Source organism: Apostichopus japonicus, chromosome 8 (genome assembly GCF_037975245.1).
Source record: "Apostichopus japonicus isolate 1M-3 chromosome 8, ASM3797524v1, whole genome shotgun sequence".
Taxonomy (NCBI): Eukaryota; Metazoa; Echinodermata; class Holothuroidea; order Aspidochirotida; family Stichopodidae; genus Apostichopus; species Apostichopus japonicus.
Window position 1 is genome coordinate 15,564,861 of NC_092568.1, and position 20,791 is coordinate 15,585,651.

At 35.5% G+C, this 20,791-nt stretch overlaps 1 protein-coding gene across 1 annotated transcript in view; it reads left to right on the forward strand.

Annotated features, from left to right (window-relative positions):
* Positions 1–20,791, forward strand: part of LOC139970677 (poly [ADP-ribose] polymerase tankyrase-like) — a 52,255-nt gene that overhangs the window by 8,483 nt on the left and 22,981 nt on the right. The window contains exons 6-28 of the mRNA XM_071976572.1: positions 1,429–1,513; positions 1,954–2,079; positions 2,936–3,055; positions 3,458–3,538; positions 4,189–4,352; positions 5,452–5,561; positions 5,835–5,929; positions 7,189–7,345; positions 9,085–9,293; positions 10,196–10,420; positions 11,217–11,246; positions 12,037–12,171; positions 12,724–12,879; positions 13,403–13,525; positions 14,597–14,632; positions 15,140–15,218; positions 15,923–16,128; positions 16,359–16,483; positions 17,262–17,368; positions 17,747–17,972; positions 18,371–18,530; positions 19,684–19,760; positions 20,330–20,597. Coding sequence (XP_071832673.1) covers positions 1,429–1,513; positions 1,954–2,079; positions 2,936–3,055; positions 3,458–3,538; positions 4,189–4,352; positions 5,452–5,561; positions 5,835–5,929; positions 7,189–7,345; positions 9,085–9,293; positions 10,196–10,420; positions 11,217–11,246; positions 12,037–12,171; positions 12,724–12,879; positions 13,403–13,525; positions 14,597–14,632; positions 15,140–15,218; positions 15,923–16,128; positions 16,359–16,483; positions 17,262–17,368; positions 17,747–17,972; positions 18,371–18,530; positions 19,684–19,760; positions 20,330–20,597 — 3,100 coding nt within the window. The remainder of the gene's footprint in view (positions 1–1,428; positions 1,514–1,953; positions 2,080–2,935; positions 3,056–3,457; positions 3,539–4,188; positions 4,353–5,451; positions 5,562–5,834; positions 5,930–7,188; positions 7,346–9,084; positions 9,294–10,195; positions 10,421–11,216; positions 11,247–12,036; positions 12,172–12,723; positions 12,880–13,402; positions 13,526–14,596; positions 14,633–15,139; positions 15,219–15,922; positions 16,129–16,358; positions 16,484–17,261; positions 17,369–17,746; positions 17,973–18,370; positions 18,531–19,683; positions 19,761–20,329; positions 20,598–20,791) is intronic.

Sequence of the window (20,791 nt, forward strand, 5' to 3'; positions counted from 1 at the left end):
GCTTTGGGTTCCTGGCAGATACTACAAGGATGATGATGCTGCTTGATTAAATGTGATTGCTTGTAAAATGACAAGGATAACCAGTGCTAAACTTTATACATAAAAAAATCTAGTTTTCTAATCTTTTTGTTGCCTACTTGCAGAAACACAGTGAAGCTATGCTTTCTGTTGTGTGTGTGTTTTTGTGAAGGCAAGCTAGTAAACACAATGCCTGAAATATGTGAAAACATAAGAATAAAATCACAAGAAGGGCAACTTTTACTTAGCTCAAACATACAATGTGGTTCCCATGTATTTTAATGGATATTCCAGGGTAGGATGAAGGTAACGTCTTAAACAGAAACATTCCACACTGATATTTGAAAACTCCCTTTCAATATCATTTCCCTAAACTGGAATGACAGTTGATTGAATGTAGTTTATTTCGACTTTCTAAACCCAGTGGAATACAGTAGTTGGTCTTAGATGTCATGGAAGTTGTTTTCAAAAGCTTTACTTTTGTATAATAAGTTTCTTGTTGATATATCCTTGAAATCTGATGCATTTTTAAATGTTTGCATAGTAAAAAATGAAAATTATTTCATTTAGAAATATTAGCTTCCTCTCTGGATAAATCAGCTAAATATTTAAGGAAAAACAAGAACATGTGCAGCTGAGTTGCCATGATGATGCCATTCACTCTGCAGTTACCAGATACATCCACAAAATATTACCTCACATATTTACAAAATGACAGCTCCCAGGCATGACCTTTAAGCTAGGATCTCTCCCAAATAATACAAGATATCTTTTCTGTTTTGGTGAGTTGTCTTTCACAAAGATCTCTATCATGAAAGCCTATCATGGATGGATTTGTGTTCCCTTGAAGAAATCAACCTCAGCCATTTTTTCCCTGTACATCAAGAATATATTGGGGTCAATGGTCACTAGAGGTCAGCCGAAGTCGATGTGTCTAAATGTTGTTAACTCAAACCTAGACAGACATCACTCATGGCATGTAGGTGACAAAACTAGAAAGTCTAGTAAACCTGATATTAATTCACTCATGTATATTCCTCCTGTAGTTGGGAAAAAGGTTCTCCTTTTAGAAAATCGTACTAAATTTATTCATGCTAAAACCTAATCATTAATCCTTTATGTAGAGTGCTTTCATTGTACCACTCCATGTTGTTAAAGCATTACAAGAACAGTCATGTGGTGTATTTGGCATACAATGGTAAGTTCCTTGTAGGCAGTTTTGGGATCCAGTGATTTTGAATACATTTACAGTAGTATTTCTCTGCCTTTCAGTTTTCAGAATTATATTATTCTTGGACATTAAACAGAGAGATGTTCAGTCTTTATGTAGATCTGTTTCTTTGTAAAGTACTTTCTATTGGGAATTATTTTCGATGACAAACTTCGATGACTCTTCTTCATTTATTACAGATACAACTATCGGAGTTTAGGACATGCTGTTCGAGCAATCAATGTGGCTAGAGGTGGTAGAGAGGGGAATGATGCCTTTACTAAGGTTTGTAAGAATAGACCCTTTGTGCATAACATATTCCATTATTTGGAAAATAGAGTCTATCTGAAAAGTTGTTTTCTGCCTAGGCAGAAATTAAACAAATTGTTTTATTGTAATTATTTATAAAGTGCAGTCCTTTGTTATGCATGATTAAAATTAATTGGAAATGAGAAAAGAGACCCAAACCTGTAATTGAAGTAACAGTGAAGTTCCAATTTGCCTCAAGGTTGTGATATGTAATATAATTGGAAAACTATGTTACTATCCAAAAGACTACAGTCACAGTAGAGTGCAAAAAAAGGCCTCATTTGTTGGTCTGAATATATAATTATATGTATCATATCTGTTTAATTGTATGATTAAATAAATCCTTTTGTTTTGTGAGAGTGGTTATGAGGATATAAATTGAACTGCAATTTGTCTTGTTTGCTATCATATTTAAGGATTTTCAGTCCTACTACATGAGACCACACATAAGAACCTACAGTGCCATGGCAGCTCAAATTGTGGACAACATCTCTGCCCTCCAGCCATTTATGCAGTCAACACAATTTGGGGATCAATTTAAGGTTTGAGTTCATTTAATTTTCAATTTTTGTCCATTTATTTTATTCAAACTATACTTTTTAAGTATCCTTTCATAGCATATGGAAACTTTTGCTCTATAAATGGCCCGTTGTTGGAGAATTAAATGCTGTTGTATCCGCACAGGAAGCGTTGCGGTTTTCACTCTCTGAAATTGCTGTGAGAGCACTGCACACTGTGGTGTGTTCAGATTAGCCGCGTAAAGGAGGACTTCACAAAATTCCATACGATGTATTTGATTTGCTGGTGAAAAGTCAGAGCCTTAATATTGACTAATCAAGTCAAATTTTTTATCACTAGAGAGAGGAGTCAACAAGCTTTTCTTTGGCATAGGGAAGAAATTGGTTTTCCAATCACACTCCCAGCAAGCACAATGTAAGCATTGAGAGATAGGGACATTTTGAAGACGTTCACAGCTTTCCGGAGTGGTTTTTACTTTTTCAGATTAAAAAGTAGGGGGTTTAATTCACACGCATATACATTACAACACATTATTGTAAAGAATACACAATATTCTTCAAAATGACATAAGAAAGAGTTTTGTGAGTGCTTTACTCAGAATGTTATGAAAAGGGTTAGCGCAAAATGTGCTTATTTTGAAGCGATATTTGCGGCGTAAAGGGGTGTTTTGTGCCGAGTTCCGCAAGAAATCCATATGGATTGCTTAATAATAGAGAATGTTTTCCTAAGCTCAGCTTCGTTTAGACTGATAATTCTGTTTACTTTGAGCTAAAACACTTCTCCTGGCAAAGAGTGTAGTGAAATCACATTTAATAACAGATTAACCATTTTTGCATCCATGCATGCAGAAAACAGTTTTGATTATTTTTGAATTTGCAGAATGACCTATTCAATCGCATCTGGCAGTTTGCTCGTTCTGGTTCTTACAAAGTCACAGGTGCGCTTGTTAAATTAGCGGTTGAAAGTGACGGGTTTGGTTTCAACAAGCTTCATCAAGAGGTGAGAATCTGAAGAATGTTTTGGGTCAGATCAACCATAATAGAATGTTTAGCAATATTCCCTTCAAACTGTATCAAGTGTTTATTCTTCCACACAGTTTCAATAAAGAGAGAAATTGGCTTAATAGTTACACTAAAAATACACCCTGTTTGGTATATGGAAAGTAGGTTAGGTCTTGTTGTATTATGTAAAAATGTTGTGTATGCCATCCAAGTGTGGGTGATATTTGTTTTGAAAATGAACTTCCCTATGATTTAAAGTTTTTTTGTAACAAAGCTTACAAGATTAGATGTGCTGAAGTACATTGATATTTTTAAAGATGTAATTAGGCAAAGACATCGACATGCTTTCAACAGAGGATTTATAGTGTCCTTCAAAGACTGACTGTAAATTTCTTTCAAGGTATTGACTTGTAGTAAACCAGAGGAGCTCACCCGTTTTCGTTCTGTGTCCGTGAAGAAGAAACCGTACGACAACCAAAAGGTATTTTCATCACTTGTACATTTAATGCTGGCAGTTGTACTCATTAGTGTATATCTCTAATGGTATCTAATGGATTTTTTTTGTATGTTTAACCCGTCCAGGTGAATGACATTCCAAACATAGTGATAGGACTATCAGAACAAAAACAAGAAATCTCAATGAAAAAGCTACAAATAGTATTGACACAACTTTCTAGTACTAGTCCATGCCAGCTATGTCTTAGCGTAAAAACATTAGCTTTTGAAGCCATGCAGAAAGCTGGCCTTTTCAATACTTAAGTCTTGCTTGGTATTGTGATAAGATATTCCATGTCTTGATTTATCTCAGTAGTATCAGTAATTAGTATTAGTATACTACTACTACTACTTAGTAAGGTGCTCATGTTAGTGTCTTCTAAATTGTCAAGGTACTTCCATGGTGCTCTAGTCTACCTTTACACATAAGTTTGTGTTATTTCCCAATATTACGGGTAGACTTTGGGGGAATTTACTGAGAGTTTGTCATGGACTATTGGTAGGCACATTTGTGGACATAGTTTGCAGAAATGTCGAGGAATTGTTGGTTATAGTTGAAATGATGTACAGCACAGCTAACAGTTAATAGTATGTTAGTAATGCTAGTGTTAATACCAATTATTTTCTGTTGTCTAGATCACCCCCTTACATTTGTCAGCCATAAATCCAAACCCAAATATGATGCTGTCCCTTTTGGCTGTGGTTCCTGAGTTTTACATCACCGATAAGAACGGCTATGGACTGATCCATTACGCTGCAGCTTGTGAAGGTAGTGGACCTCTTGAAGCACTGGTGTCAAGGTGATGATTACATATTTATATAAAGTCTCTTGAAGCACTGGTGTCAAGGTGATGATTACATATTAATATAAAGTCTCTTGAAGCACTGGTGCCAAGGTGATGATTACATATTTATATAAAGTCTCTTGAAGCACTGGTGTCAAGGTGATGATTACATATTTATATAAGTCTCTTGAAGCACTGATGTCATTGAGATGATTACATATTTATATAAAGTCTCTTGAAGCACTGGTGTCAAGGTGATGATTACATATTAATATAAAGTCTCTTGAAGCACTGGTGTCAAGGTGATGATTACATATTAATATAAAGTCTCTTGAAGCACTGGTGTCATTGAGATGATTACATATTAATATCAAGTCTCTTGAAGCACTGGTGTCAAGGTGATGATTACATATTAATATCAAGTCTCTTGAAGCCCTTGTATCAAGGAGATGATTACATATTAATATCAAGTCTCTTGAAGCACTGGTGTCAAGGTGATGATTACATATTAATATCAAGTCTCTTGAAGCCCTTGTGTCAAGGAGATGATTACATATGAATATAAAGTCTCCTTACATATATATATATCAATCTGGTACAGTAGAGGTCAAATTATGTTTCACAATGCATAGAAATGAATTGGCCTTGGAATTCATTGATGTTTTTTAACATATAGTCAAGAGTCATGTTAAGAGATTGAGCCAAAAAGTGAAAGCAAATCTTGATTAAATGCCTCAGTATGTTGTATGATTGTTACTCCATATGTACTCGACAAGAAATGTGACATTTACTTTATTTCCTTAATCTACCACAAATATGACGTGGAGAGAAAGCATGAGAATAATGGTTGTTTAGGTTAGATCTTAGGAAAATTTGAGAATGTTGCCATGTTTGTGTAAATTAAGGATCAACAGGGAATCTATTCTCATAGGATAGTTTGAATGGGCAAATGGTATTAACTGATATCAATACAAATCCGTTGAATACAGAATTACACCTAAGTATGTAACATCTGAAGTTATAGCGTGCTGTCACAACTGGACAACAGAAGGTATTACCATTATATACCTTATTAGTATATGTTTGTTTTGTTTCTTGTCTTTATTCATTATAGAGGAGTATTTCCTAATCAAGCAACAACAATGGGTCTAACACCACTAATGATTGCATCACAGCTCGGACGAATCCAGAATATGATCTTTCTTTTGAAGCCCAGAAAATCAAGTAAGGAATGCTATATTTTACAGAGCTGTTGTATTAACCAATTTTCCTAGTTCAGTAGACAGTGTCTGCATTGCAAGTGATGCTGCATTCATTGAAATTAATATCAATTTAAATAGAATGTTGACTATGAAATGTACTTTTTATCCTGTTTCAATACAATTTGGCCTTCAGTAGCATTTGGAATCTGTTCATTAAGATAGGGAGCATAAGCAGACGGCCTGCTCTCCATGTTTGATATCTTACTTGGTTTCTTTCCGGTTTTCCTGCCTATAGTTCCCTTGCCAGGAGTGATGAAAGAAGTTCGTTTTGTGGACTCTGTGATGGGAAGCAAAACTGCCCTACACTTTGCAGCAAGTAACGGCCAGGCTGTACGTATTCTGTCCTCTTTATTGAACTCAAGAGACCAATTAATTTATAAGAACTAATTCTATAAACTCCCCCATAAACTGCAGTTGATATTTTGTTAATATATATATATATATATATATGTATGGTCTACGAATAGTCTTTGCATTATCATTTAAGTACAATATAGTTCTAGTCTGGTTTGTGTAGGCTATTGTGTCGTTGTACACATTTTGAAAACAAATGCACCTCACAAATGATAGAATAACAAACCTTCCTTGTTAACTTGCACTTGCTGAATATACATTTGGTGCTTTTATTTTTGTGGAGGGAAAAGGATAGGGGGGGGGGGGTTGGAGGGGGACAAGTTGACTACATTGAATTTCCATTTGTGGCTCGATCAAATCCAGTATGATTCCTTGTCACACTAGATTGAAAGACAATTATATCAAGGAGGAAGAAAATCTTGCCCTTTCAATAGCAAATTGTCTTCTTATTGGATTAGGAACTACAGTAGCTGTGTGATGTATAAACATCTAGGTTTTATAGCCCTAAAATCTTATTGGATTAGGAACTAGCTATGTGATGTGTAACCATCTAGGTTTTATAGGTCTAAGCTCACTATTGCTGTCAGCAGGTTGTCCTTATCTTTTAAGAATTTTTAAGATTTAGTAAATGTATCATGGAAATAAAAGCAGAAAGATCAGTGTCATTTCATTGACAAGATACGATTGCACAGCTTCCTAAACTTTGTCTTTTCTTTAAATAGTTCATTTCTTATGCACAGTTCTAGCCTCAGTCTGTCAAATTCTGTATCATTGATACTGTAGGTTAACTTGCTACCTAATCCTTGCTTCAAGTTAAATTCATAAGGTCTTAGATTTTCAGTGCAACTTGTCATCCTTTTGGCTTCAGATATTAACTTTAGAGTGTAATATTTTATGTTTTGTTAGTATGTTTTATGATGATATTTCTGAGCACATGCATCTTTTAGTTTGGAGGTTACAGTTTCATATTCTCATCATTTTGCAATGGTTATTATGAATGTTATTCAGAAGTTCTTTTTAATGTTCTGCGAGGTTGTTTTACACCTGAACCAATGGTATTTTGTTTCCAAGTATTGAGACTTCTAGTCCACTTTGCAATCATTCAATATAAAGTTCTTGACAATTTTAACTATGTCTTTGTTCACATTCATGAGGTGTAATGAACATTATGAGAACATGTAGTACAGATGGTGTGTTGTTCCACTCTTAAATACCATATCGTTGTTTTATCACAGGAAGCTTGCAAGTTACTTATCAGCAATGGAGCAAACATTGAAGCAATAACTTCAGCAGCCACCAACAAATTGAGCCCTATCATGATAGCGAGTAGATCTGGTCATTTCAAAGTGGTCAAGACACTTGTGGAAGCTAAAGCTAGCATAGATGGCAAAGGTATTAGCTCTGCTTCTTCTGTACTCATAATACTTGCTATATGGATCCATCACACTGAGTACAAGAACACTATTCTTTTCTGTAAGGTCAAAAGAGGTTTGAAAACTTTGTAAACACGATTACTCAAAAAATACATCTATGTTGAACTTCATACTGCATATGCAGATCCAGCTTGGTAATTGCAAGAACCCTATTGCAATTGGTGGAGGTCAAAGGTCACTTGCAGTCAACATTTAAGTCAAAGTATGAAAATCTTGTCAATGTGATAACTCAAGTTCATCTTTCTTTAGTGCAAAGAAACTAATTGAAATTGGTAGAGGTCAAAAGTCACATGAGGTCAACAGGTATTGAAGCCTGAAACCTTGTGATAACTTGTAATAAATCCAAATTAAAGCTGCAATTAATCTGCAAGTTCTCCGATGCTATAATTTTCTGTTGGTGAACATAGTTTGGTCCATTTTAGTTTAGTTTTGTGAAGGGGCTCTATAATAGGTCTTTCATCTATACATACAGTCATCCAGGAAATTAAATCTGCTTCAAAGAGTTGATATTCTGTGTTGGGTGATTTAAACATGGCCCTTATCCGTTTCCAGCTGAGCTTCAAGGGGTTCCCAGGCTATCTCAAATGGGCTCAAATATTGGCTGAAGAGGTCAACAAGTTATCTCAAATGGTCTCAAAGTTTGTCATATTCTCTGTGATTTAAACTAGATGACTTTGCTTTGGCAGAAGGTTGGCTTCCTGGTTCAGCATGTTATTCATCAGTTTAGAGAAAGAAATGTGAATAAAATTCAACACTACAAAAGTAGCATCCACATCTAGATTTGAAATGCTGAAAAATGAGTAGATAGTCATGTATATTGTGACATTTGTGGTAGTGTGTTAATGAATGAATACAAATGTTAGTAGTCCAACACAAATTATTGCAATATTTCTACAAAATTGATACATGGTTGCTATACTTGAATGTCTTTAGTTGAAGGACGAGTTATGGAACAGTATCTATTATGAGGACTTATGGGAATTTCATGATTTTACTACAGTAGTACACAGTAGTTTAACCATATTGAAGTGTGCTAGCTTTGTCCCTCAATGTGTTTAAGTGAAGTTAAACAATTATATAAATTGTTCATGTTAGCATTCTGATATCAACTCAATTGTTAATTAGTTTTCTTCAATGGAAAGAAAGAATATCTCATAATAATTCCTTTGAATATATTGTTTTGTTATTGTACTTGTTACATTTTAATTAAAGTAATGGATATTATTTGTAACTGATTTGAGGTTTCACATGTGGATTTCAAATGCTTACCACTCTTTTACACAGACTGTGCGTTAACAGGTATTCAAACTGTGACATTGTTACCAAAGACACTTTTGAAGCAAATTTCCCAGTTTCATTAATATTTTTTCAAAATATGTAAAAATAGATGTACATGTATAAACATTGCAAAAGCTTGACAAACTTTACTTGTCTAAGAGCAAAATTTGCCAGATCAAAGCCCACCACATTACTTATATGTCTATGATCCTGGTTATGTGTATTTGTATTTGTACCAGTTCTAGCCACATTGAGTTTCTTTCTAATAGTCACCATTGCAGTACATCTGATCAAGTACAGTGCTACTTACAGTTTGCTTTAAAATGGATATCTTATGAGTATGTGATGTTAAATGGTGGTCAGGTGTATTATTATTTGAAATATTGAATGTTTGTGTCATCTATTTGTTTCCTTTGTTAGATAAGTTGAAGAGAACACCTTTGACCCATGCAGTGATGAATGGTCATTATATAATTGCCTCTTATCTGCTGAGAAAGGGAGCTGATCCAAACAGTAAAGACACCTCTGGGAATACTCCAACTCACTACGCTGCGGGATACGGCTGGTGGCACTGTGTCAAGCTACTCATCAAAGCTGGCGCTGATCCTAACATCATGAACGATTGGAAGGTAAGGCCATCAGGATGGTATGTACCTCTGGCTGCACAGGCCACGTAGTTACGCTGAAAGAAATGATGATTGCACTTGTAGCCAACCCATATTGTACTATCAAAACATGTGCAATCACTAGTTAGACATTACTTTGCATAGTTTTACTAAGAACTGTGTACTTTTATACTGCTACATATAGTTAGGGCTGTTTGTTTTTAACTTATAACCCACTATATATCACAGGCTCCACAATTCCTTTCCCACCATAATGCTTAGAATGTTACAACAGCTGCTTTGTCAAACATATCAAAAATATATAAATGTAAAAGTCCTTTGAACATCTTCAGCCATGCCAGGTCCTTTTTTTTCAAGCACTATGGTGATCAGTTACATTAGTTACTTTGGAGATGACACCTTTATATATGTTATCTGTGATAAGTACCAGGCTGAAATACAATATATTGATTCTAGGTTTAGGAAGTATATACAACTATGGCATGTGATGTAGTGTTGAAAATATCCCTAAGGAAGGTTTTTTTGCTGAGCTCAAAAGACCCGGTAAATAATGATCATGAATGCAGGATTCAATATGATGAATCTCTTACTTCTCAGATTTGACATGGTCTACTCATCCCTTCATAATACATTTGCTCTTGACAGCAGTAAAGTTGTGATCCGTTTTTCCGAGATAGTTTGAACATATTATCCCTCTGTTTTCAAATTGACAGAGCAATGAATCTTCTGTTCCATCATGATACGGTAGAGAGACTTCCTTGAAAAGATCAGCTCTGTTCAAACTCTAGTCAGAAATGGAGTCACCTGTTGGATTCTGGATTCATGCTGGATGTTGGATTCAGCTGTTGAATAATGGAGTCAGCTGTTGGATTCTGATCACTGTTTTTGTCATGTTACTTTGTCAGGTTCCTCCCCTGTGCATAGCCTTCCTGAAGGGCCACTCAGACTGTGCAGATGTACTGATCAAAGAAGCAGGTGTCGGGGTGGATTTTAGGGATGCAGAGGGTTGGACTATGGTTATGATGACTTTGAGTAACAGTGTTAATGAGGAAACTCTCAAACAACTCAAGTTTCTGGTGGAACAGAAGAAAGCAGATGTGAAACTACAAGATGGTGATGGATGGAATGCTGTGAGTCTGCCAATTATGTGACTATATTAGCTTCTTGAATCATATTTGTCTGACTAATTGACAGAAGGGTTTGAGGGAGGTGTTATCAATAAATTACCAATTAATGTCAAACAATGATTTCACTTTGGTATGACTTGGGTTGCTTCATTCATATCCTGTTCGTTTGAGCTTAGATCAACTACTTGGTATTGAGTGCTGAAAGTAAAGCTTAGCAGTCTTGTGGTGTATATTTCATACTCAAATACTGAAAATCAAGGGCGTAGGAACCGGGGGGCCTCCAGTGAAAAATGTGGAGGGGCGGAAGTATCATTCCGCCCCCCGCTTAGCAAGTCACAAAACCCCTTTTTCATTTTCAAATGAGAAAAAAAATCTCATTTGGAGCACCAAATTGCATCTAAGGCCAGGTGAAAATACAAAATTAAGTTTACAAAATGGAGTGGGTGTTGAAGTGTGCTATATTGCACCAAATTGCATCTGAGGCCACCTGGAAATGCAAAAATTTCCAAAGGGGAGGGGGCACCCCCTCCCCTTAGACCCCTCCCCCAGACCGTCCATCAGTCTTCAGCCCCCCCACTCAAAAGTACCTTCCTACGCCACTGCTGAAAATGCTAAAGTGATTTTTGTACAAAGGACCATGCATCATGTAGAGATCTGACCAATTTCAACTGCACCTAGCTTTGCATTTCCAGCTAAAATTATCCTAGTTCAAATGTCATACATGCTGCTCTAGCTCATAATCTGTTGATTTAGTTGGGTGTCCTTTAACAATCTTTTGCTGTGTTGCTTGTGCCTACAGATGCATCACCTGGCATCCAGTCCTATCAATGTAAGTATCTCCATCAAAGTAATGTATTTAAACTAAAGCAAACACTAAAGCTGGTTTCCAGGTTTTCCCAGTTACCTTATTTTCATGGAAATTTACTTGAGCAATGTTCTGCACAAGATCTATTTAAGTACAATTTATTGATGGTAGATAACCTCCTTTTACCCAGATTCCTCTATGTAAGAAGGTTTGTATCCTAGGAGAGAGAAGTCATTGTTGTAGGTTTATAATTCATATTGACATTTGTTTCAAAGTCACAGCCTTTGCAACGGACTACCATGTGAGTTTGTATTTAAGAGTATTGCTTGCAACAGAAAAGCAATGTAGACAGCTGTTTTAAATGGAGGTTATTAGGATGTTATGATTGAACAGTTGCATGTCAACCACTTACTGTGATATGTCACCATAGGGATAGATATCTGCAACTGATTGTGGACAAGAGGATGTAAAGGTGGTCATGTTATCCTTCATTAACTAGATTCATATTAACATTATTATCACAGTCTGAGTCTTATTTTGATGATGCAAAGGGTTGGTGTTGTACATTGCAGCACTGATCAATGAAAGCCAGTCTGCTGACATATTGTCCTCCAGCTAATTCACTGGTCCTTCTCCTTCATTAAAATACATCATGTACAATCCAATCCTTAACAGCTATTAGCCATGGTTTGAGTACTAACATAAAAGGCGCTTGTATTAACTGAAGAATATTTAGAATCCACCTGTTGGAAAAGCCTTATGTTTCCAATAGTGCCATTATGTAAATCTCCAATACTTTTAATTACTCCTTCAGCAAAGAGAGAAGGACAAAAAGGCCAAACAGTTTGAGACTATTATAGAGTGTGCCACGATACTGATGAAGCATGGTTGTGATATCTCTGCTAAGACAGATTCTGGTGAAACTCCTGTCAACATTGCCATGCAGCAGGTGAAATTCATGTAGCAAATTTTTATCGAATGGAATAATAAGTTCTAAGTGATTTGCAAGTTTTCTTAGTCCTTCAAACCAAGCACTGCTCTAGTTTAAGATATATGATGTTACTTTCCATAACATGCATAGGCTCAGCTAACATATGATATACAATAATTCTATTCATAGGATTATATGATCATCCTAACTTGTCATTCCATCGTATTAGCTACTGGGTTAGGAGAATACCTCTGTTTTGATTGGTAGACAGCATTTTTGGAGAGAAGGAGGGGGGGGGGGGCAGAGGGCACCTCAGTAACATGTTCATCAAATAGTATAATCGCAAGCAGCGACTTATAGTGGTATTGCTTATCTTACTCAGAAACTAATTAATTTCATTTTCTAATTAAAAGACTGTGAATGTAGATAATTAAATATATTTAGTTTCGCTGGTGGTAACATGTTAAAATGTCGAAACCATCATTAAGAGTGATTTTTACCTGTCATAGACAGAACTGCAAGTGTCTTGTGGGTACGGTTAATAGTAAACCTCTCTTGAACCATCTCCAGGATCCCATAAATACAGGACTTTTGCAGTTACTAATGAACAAAGGAGCCAGTATTTCCCTTGAAGCAGGAGAAGATGGAGAGAATGTCCTACATCTCATGGCTCGTAAAGTGGTTCATGGAGACCAGTGCCAGGTCTTTGATTTACTCTGGAAACAGGTATGAGTATTATTAACAAGTCTAATTTAATCACAGGGATAGACGTCAAGCAGTGAAATGGCAAGATGCTTGTGCACTGTGTTTAGTTTTGGAAAAAAACACAGTGGCTAATTACAAACAGGGACTTAGTAAAGGTCCTGCATGTACAGACACATAAGTTGAAATGTCTGTTACTTCAGGAGACAGTTTGTGTGGCGCCCTCTTGGAACATTGTATCGCTAATCAAGTTTTCATGTCGCCTGTTGTTCTTTTGATACATTCTGTGAAACTCATTTCAAGCTTTTATGTTGGTGTGTTTTAAACTAGCAAAAAAAACTATTTCCTGCCTCTCAGTCACAAGTTAAAGCAAACCTTATTTACTAGAACTGATAACTTTATCAAATGCTTGAATCCCCATTCTCTGCTATGTTTTCACAACCAATAACATTTTCATGTGATGTTTTATAACTGTGTATTTTTTATATATGTAGTGATGGTGAACTCCAAACCTGTTAAAAGCTTTCTCTATTTTGTTTGCATTTAGAGTTCCAAAGGTGCCACCAATCCACTGATAGATCTGATTGATGTCCAGGATAAGCAAGGCTTTACCCCTCTCTTACGGCTGGCAGCAGTATACTGTAATGAAACAAGCGGAAAGTGTCCTTCGGTAAAGTGATTCTTGTTCACCTCACTCACAGAGCATTGTGTCTTCTCCATTCGTGTTTGATAATTTATTTGCTGACTAGCTTTCTGCCTTCTAGTATTTTTAAAGGTTCAGAAGTGTGATGTTAAACCAGAGTTTGATTGTTGCCTATGGCAGCATATGCCCTCTTCTCTCGATCTGGCCAAACAAGTTCTATGTCATATATAATCGTGTTATGATTGTGTATGAAATGAATTCACACAAATCTTGACTTAAACACTTTTGAGATCTTAAATATGTGTTCACTTCTTTAATTGTATCATCTTAGATTTAAGAACTAGGCATGGTTAATTGATCCCACACACATGCTTATACCAGGTTGAACAAAATGAGTTATGTTAGATCCTTAAAAGTAATGACTTTAATGAAGGTGAATGAGTCTGTGAGCGATTGAATGTTTGAATCATTCACCAATAATCCATACTTGTTGGTGGCAGATTAATAGATAAAGATAGCTAGGAGAACAAACAGCATCGTGAGTGATGATGTCACATGATCTTCACCTTTGTGATATACTTAGATGATCATCTTGTAACACTTCAGAATTAAAGATTACTGTTTCCTTTCAAAAACCTCAGGAGAGTTTGATGTTTAAAAGTCACCGACCCTAAGTTAGATGTCTATGTTACATATCTAAGGCTAGTTCCAACAAAGTGTCTTTCTCTTATGCCTCCTTTGTGGTACAGGTTTGGTACCAGTACCTGCTGCCCATTAAGTACTGCAATGTTCAAATGCCTGATATATCCTTACTCCTTCAAATATCCTCACTTTCTCCTTCTCCACCTACCTTGCACTTAATAGTAAGAAATAATTGAAGGAGGAGCAAATGCCTTGATAGTCCTACATGCTCATTTAATTTCCAGATGCATAGTCAAAACATGAAATGTTTGGTTAATGTGACTTATAATAGTTCAGGAAGTCATGACCCAGAGAGGTATCTATGGTCTGTCTTGGTTCTATTGGATATTAATATATTTTCTCTGTATGAATCTGTTGAATTAACGATGTGTTATTTTCCGTTCATTCTCAATGCAGGAAAATTTCTACCTACATGTAACAGCTTTATTCAAGGTGAGAGAATCAGTCATTTAAAGAAGCCATTTAATTGCTGTGCTTCCAATCGATTTAACAAGGTTACGTGAGCAACTTTGATGCAAAGACGTTTATTGGTATTTTCCTTTCCATTGCAAACAGTACAATTAGCTGGTACCGTCAGACCAAATGGTAACTGACAAAAGAGCACTATTTCTGATTCATATATGCAAAATATGCTAGGATTTGTGCATCTCCTATGAATTTTGATGTTGAATGATTTATAGGTTGTAAAGAACTGCTTTTGAAACACCATAAACTAACACTTTTTGGCTTTTGAACAGTTTTCAATTGTGATATAAGTTACACCACAATGGCAACAAGCTGGTTTAACTATATGTCCATTATTGTGACAGAGCCCTTAATATAACCACTAGTTCTGCATGTGTTGTAGATGAATAGCATTTATTCAGTCAATTCCTTATTAATTGAAACAATTGCAAATGTCAGTAGGCTGACTTATTTGTTATTCTACTTTCATTTCAGCGTTTCATTCAGAAAGGTAATGCAAACATCAATTACATGATTGCTGATGACCATAAACTGGCCCAACCCTCTCAGAAAGGTACTGTCATCTTTTGAAGTAATGAAGTCATTTGCTTGAATACTCTGAAAAACATTAAAATGAACTCAGACAGTTTGTGCATTGATTGGTATGAGACCTTTAGTCTTTATGATGATAAATATGTAGTAACATCTTATGCTATTAGCCAAACTGCATTGCAATAAGCACGGCTTATGGTAATTATTTTTGGGTATCTTGTAATATATTATGATAATTTTATGTATATTCCAGGCAAAAAGCATAGTATTCATTATCACAGGTGAGTTGAGGAAAGAGCTTTCTTGTTTTTTAATATAAAAAGCATTAAAGTAAGAAGACAATAATATTCTATTCAAAATATTTGCAGGCCTGGCCACAAGTAGTTGCAGGCATATGTTGATTTTAGAGAAAATGATAAGCGTTTGCATAACACCCATTTCATGAAATCACATAGCACACAACAGGAGCACTTTTGACTTGGAGCAAGTCAGGACTTAGTTGACATGTATCATGTTAAGAGCAAGACAGAGCATAGAGTGTCTTAATAATTTACGTGGTCTTGCAAATCTTCTGCTCTGGTCAGTATTTAACTATTTCTTTCTGTAAAGTCAATGATGCATTCTCAAGAAGTGACTGGTTGATCCTAGAAATCACTGTCATCATTAGCAAGAACAACACAAGTGGGATGTGTTAACAATTGTCTTTTATCTATTGTATTCTTGTAGAGAAAGGAGCAGTGATATTTCATTTCATCTATCCTTATTGTGGGGTTCCAACATCTGACACCAATGGCATTAGTTACAAAAACAACTTGCTGAAAGCATTTGCATCCTTCAAGCCCAATCTCAACATTCGAAACAAGAATGGCAAGACTCCCCTCCTTCAAGCACTTGAGTATGGAGCTGTGGCAAAGGAAGCTGCTTTAAAATTGGTGAGGATAGTCTTTCAATAATTATGGATATACATATTTCATATATGTTTGCTTTTAATGCACAGATATGGCTCTGGTGTATGCAAGATTCTGTGTGTTATTGGGTGAATAGGTTGTATATTAAGGAGCAATAGCTTTCAGTTTAATTTTGCATGGAATAAATAGTACTACTGTTTGAATAGTTTATACTAGTTGCTGCTGAATTATTGTCTATTCTCTTTAAATTTTAGATTTCTTCTGGAGCTGATGTGAACATGAGTTTGATTCCTCCAGGGGATGAGAAAGATGGACAAGAAGAGAATGAAGCAGCTAAAGAGGGCTTTCAGTCAGTCACACCTGTAATTCTTGCTGCCAAGTAAGCAGTACTGTTGATTTCAGAATATCAGATATCAACTCTTCAGTGATAATATCTTATATGGTATTACTTTTCAACCTAACTCTGAAACATACAAGCTTTTGTTGAATCTAGTTTTCCATCAGTGGTATGTGTAATGCACTAATAATACTTCAATTTGACATTGTTTTTATCATCCTTAATGGCATCACTACTCCTCCTTTAGCAGGATATCCACTGTTTAATTAAAATATTTATTGTTATATTTAAATATAATTTGGGAACCCTAATTTATTTTTGCCATATTTCATCATTTTGGTGTGATTTTGGTTAGTGTACCAGAGATTCATATTGTGATGAACCTTAATTATTCAGTGGATCAATTCTTCAGTGGTTTAATTCTTCAGTGGATTATTAATTCTTCAGTGGATTAATTCTTCAGTGGATTAATTCTTTAGTGGATTAATGCTTCAGTGTATTTATTCTTCAGTGGATTAATTCTTCAGTGGATTAATTCTTCAGTGGATTAATTCTTCAGTGGATTAATTCTTTAGTGGATTAATGCTTCAGTGTATTTATTCTTCAGTGGATTAATTCTTCAGTGGATTAATTCTTCAGTGGATTAATTCTTTAGTGGATTTATTCTTCAGTGGATTAATTCTTCAGTGGAGTAGGATACTACAAGTTTGTGAATTAATTCAAAATGTTTCCATAAGACATTTGACAAGGTAGCTGCAATTAAATATTGTGTTTCAGTAATTAGGTTTAATACCATATATTTGTCTTTGCCCTGTCGCAGGAATTCTCTCTTTTCAGTTGTTGAGACTCTTCTATTAAGAGGGGCTTCATCTTCTTCCCCAGACAACAAAAGTAATCTTCTGCATCACCTAGCAGCATTGCAATCAGGTAAGACATCTTCCTCACTTAAATAGGTTTTTTTTATTTTACTCCTTTAAAAAAAAATGTTTTTTCATTAAAAGTTCTTGTGTTACCCAATTTTAATTGGTTAGTACTTGAAAAATCGTTTTTGTATTTGTTGAGTTATTTGTTTATCAAAGGGAATAGAAAGAATTGATGTTATTGTCATTTTATCTAAAATATTAGCTGTGGCTGTATCTCAAACATGTCAGGTGTGTATACATAAATAATGTAGACAAAACAGAAGGACAAGTCAACAAGATCTCATGAAAATGTTTCTTTTGACTGTTTAATATTCCATAGTGTGTGGATTTCATTTGTGGCTTTCAAAGAACTCAAATCCTTATGTATTTATCTTGATTTCAGCTCCTGTAGAGGTCATCAAGTGCCTTGAACTTGTTTTAAGCAATGGAGTTGATGTTAATCTTTGCGATGGCAAGAAGCGAACTCCTTTGCATTACGCAGTGGAGGCACTGACTCCTCACTCGACCACAGATGTTGTAGAATTCCTCCTGGAGCAAGGAGCAAATGTTCTTGCCAAGGATGAAGAGGGAAGAATTCCCCTTCACTATGCATTTTGCAAATTACAGAAGTAAGTAATATTAGTTCCATTGAATCTGAAATGACTGTGACTGTTCACTACATGGGTGTATGCACTTCAAGGAATTACATCTAGCATCTTGTCATGGGTGCAGGCCCTGGTCTGTCTATTGAAGTTAGATGAGTGGCTTCATCAAATAACTCAATCGTAATTCTGTCACAATTGGATTATTAACCTGAATTTGTGTGAAGTTACAAGCCATTTAATTTATTTGAATAATACCTGCCCAAAAACATAATTATCAATCAATAGTATGGTAATCTTCCTCTGTGGCAGTCAAAAGTGATGATTCATTATCCTAAAAGTGTGAAAAAACAATGCTAAATTGTCATTTGGTCAGACATAACAGACATAAACTGAAATTAAGTTGATTATGTTATGTTTTACAGTCTAGATGACTACACCCAGCTGGATCCTATTGAAGTGGTCACTATACTCACCACTGCCATGAAAGGCCGTGGTATAGATATGGCCGACAAGCATGGTCGCACTCCTCTACATTTTGCTGCTTATCGAGGCGCTACCATCTCATTTACTCATCTGATTGAAGTAAGTCATAATTTTCCTGATGTTTTTTTGTCTTCTTAAACAGCTTGCAGACATTTTGCCACTAGCTTGTCAGGCACAATCACAAATAAAAAAACGATGGAGATTCTCTTGGTGCTTCATCAGAAACAGAGAAAACCCTACTGGCTTCAACAGTATCCAGCCATATGTATTATGTTAAACATTAGTAGTTACTGTCAAGGCTGGTTAGGCATTGACTGGCAGTCTATATCTGTTCATCATCATTTAGCAGTCTATCCACACTTCACAAAATATTTCTCCTTGTAATAAAATTTGTCAAGTTTGGTCAAAGTTTTACACACTGATGTTGAGTGCTGGATCGTTAATATTGTTAAGGAAGGTAGAAGGTCATGAAGGCTCTTACTAAATGATTGTTGAATAATACTTCAAATGTCTGTACCCTCCACATTACTTTATAAGTCAAAAGTAATTTTGGATTTTCAAATTCTTGCCTCTGCCCACTCTGTGTGAATGATGACCAAATTTATTCGTAGTTATTTCCCTGTAAGAAAGCAAAATATTTATGAAAGTTGATCATAATAATATTGAGATCTTGGTAATGGATGTTTTAGAGGAATTTATTTATATTTAGGTCCTTTTTTCTGTCAAAGCTTTAAATGTTGTGTGAAATGCTCACTTGCTAATCTGTAAGTTTTATTGGGATGTTCAAGAAGCTGGGACCATGTTGGTCTTTATATACTATTCTCAGTATGTCTTTTACACTTATGATATGGTGTTGGAGGCAGTTCATTGGTTGACTGGAAAGTGCATAAACATGGAAGGAATTTTTTATTTAGAGTTGGCAGTGTATGCTTGTACATTGATGTCTATATGATTGTTCATCGACTGCTGGCAAATTCTGTAACAGTAACTTTTGATGAAGTCTCTTATTAGGAATCTATGGATTCATTTCATTTCCCCAAATTAAAGTGAAAGAATCTTTGTTATTGTAATACTGCTTCTGCCTTTCAGTTGTTAAGATACCAAATGTTCTGCTTATATAGTGTTTTGTATCATATAAAGTGTTTTGTATCATATAAAGTATTTTGTATTATATCAAGTATTTTATATCATATAAAGTGTTTTGTATCATATAAAGTGTTTTGTATCATATAAAGTGTGTTGTATCATTCAGTACATCACAGATCTTGATGCTGCTGATGATATTGGCAACACACCGTTATCTCTAGCTGTTGCAGGAGGACATGACAGGTAAGTGGCAGTCCAGATTGTTGGTTTGATTCTTCACCCTCACTTATCACCAACAGAACTTAATATCATGTTATTCCTCATCTTTACCCAACCATTCCGATGTAACCTCTAGTACGAGCTATTATATTTCTAGCACAACATCAGGAGATTTGGTGCAGCTCTATTACTCCCCCACAAGTGATACAACATATCCCATAGTCACCAATAGAATAAGCCAGAGACACATTGAGACAATTAACTCATAGTAACTAGTATTTGTAGGATGCATCTGTTGGAAATCAGAATCTCTCATTCATTCTTTACATGAAAGTACATTTGAGGTTAATAGTGGCATTAGAAGTACTGGACACTGTCTTGCAAGATCAGAATATTTTACGTTGATGCACTAGAGTGGTTTATTCATTAACAGTCTTCCATCTATAAGAACTTGAATGAATGAATGTTGTAAATATGAAGATTCTATTGAGGCCAGATTATGATTGGAGGATATAACTCCTGAATATTATGTGTAGTATGTAAGATATATGAACTACTGAGCATAAAAGTGACATGTCTCCCTCTACCTGCAGTATTGCTGTTCCTTTGATTCAGCGAGGGGCAAGTATTAATGTACAAGTGAGTCATGTTACCCATAGCTACAAGAAATGGGCAGCAGAGCAGAAGAAACAAAAAGAGAAAACAGCTTGGATTTGGCAGAAGATGAAGCCACCAATCCCAGAGAAAGTTACCAGGGTATCTTTACTATATAAGGTAGTGGAGAAAGGATGGCAGGGTGTGCTGTACCTCTTAATGGACAAACTTGAGAGATTTGGACTCTGCAAAACAGCGATTGTACAAGTGAGTATTACAATATTTAAGTAGAATGTAGCATTTAAAGTACAACTCATCAAATCAGCATAGCAGAAGACTACAAAGACACAGAACTAAAGCTTTGTAATACAGATGCCATGTTTTATTGTGTCTTGACTTGCATGCCTTCACTGAGCTTGTCATATTCCAGGAATTGTTGTTTCTATAGGGAATATAATGTA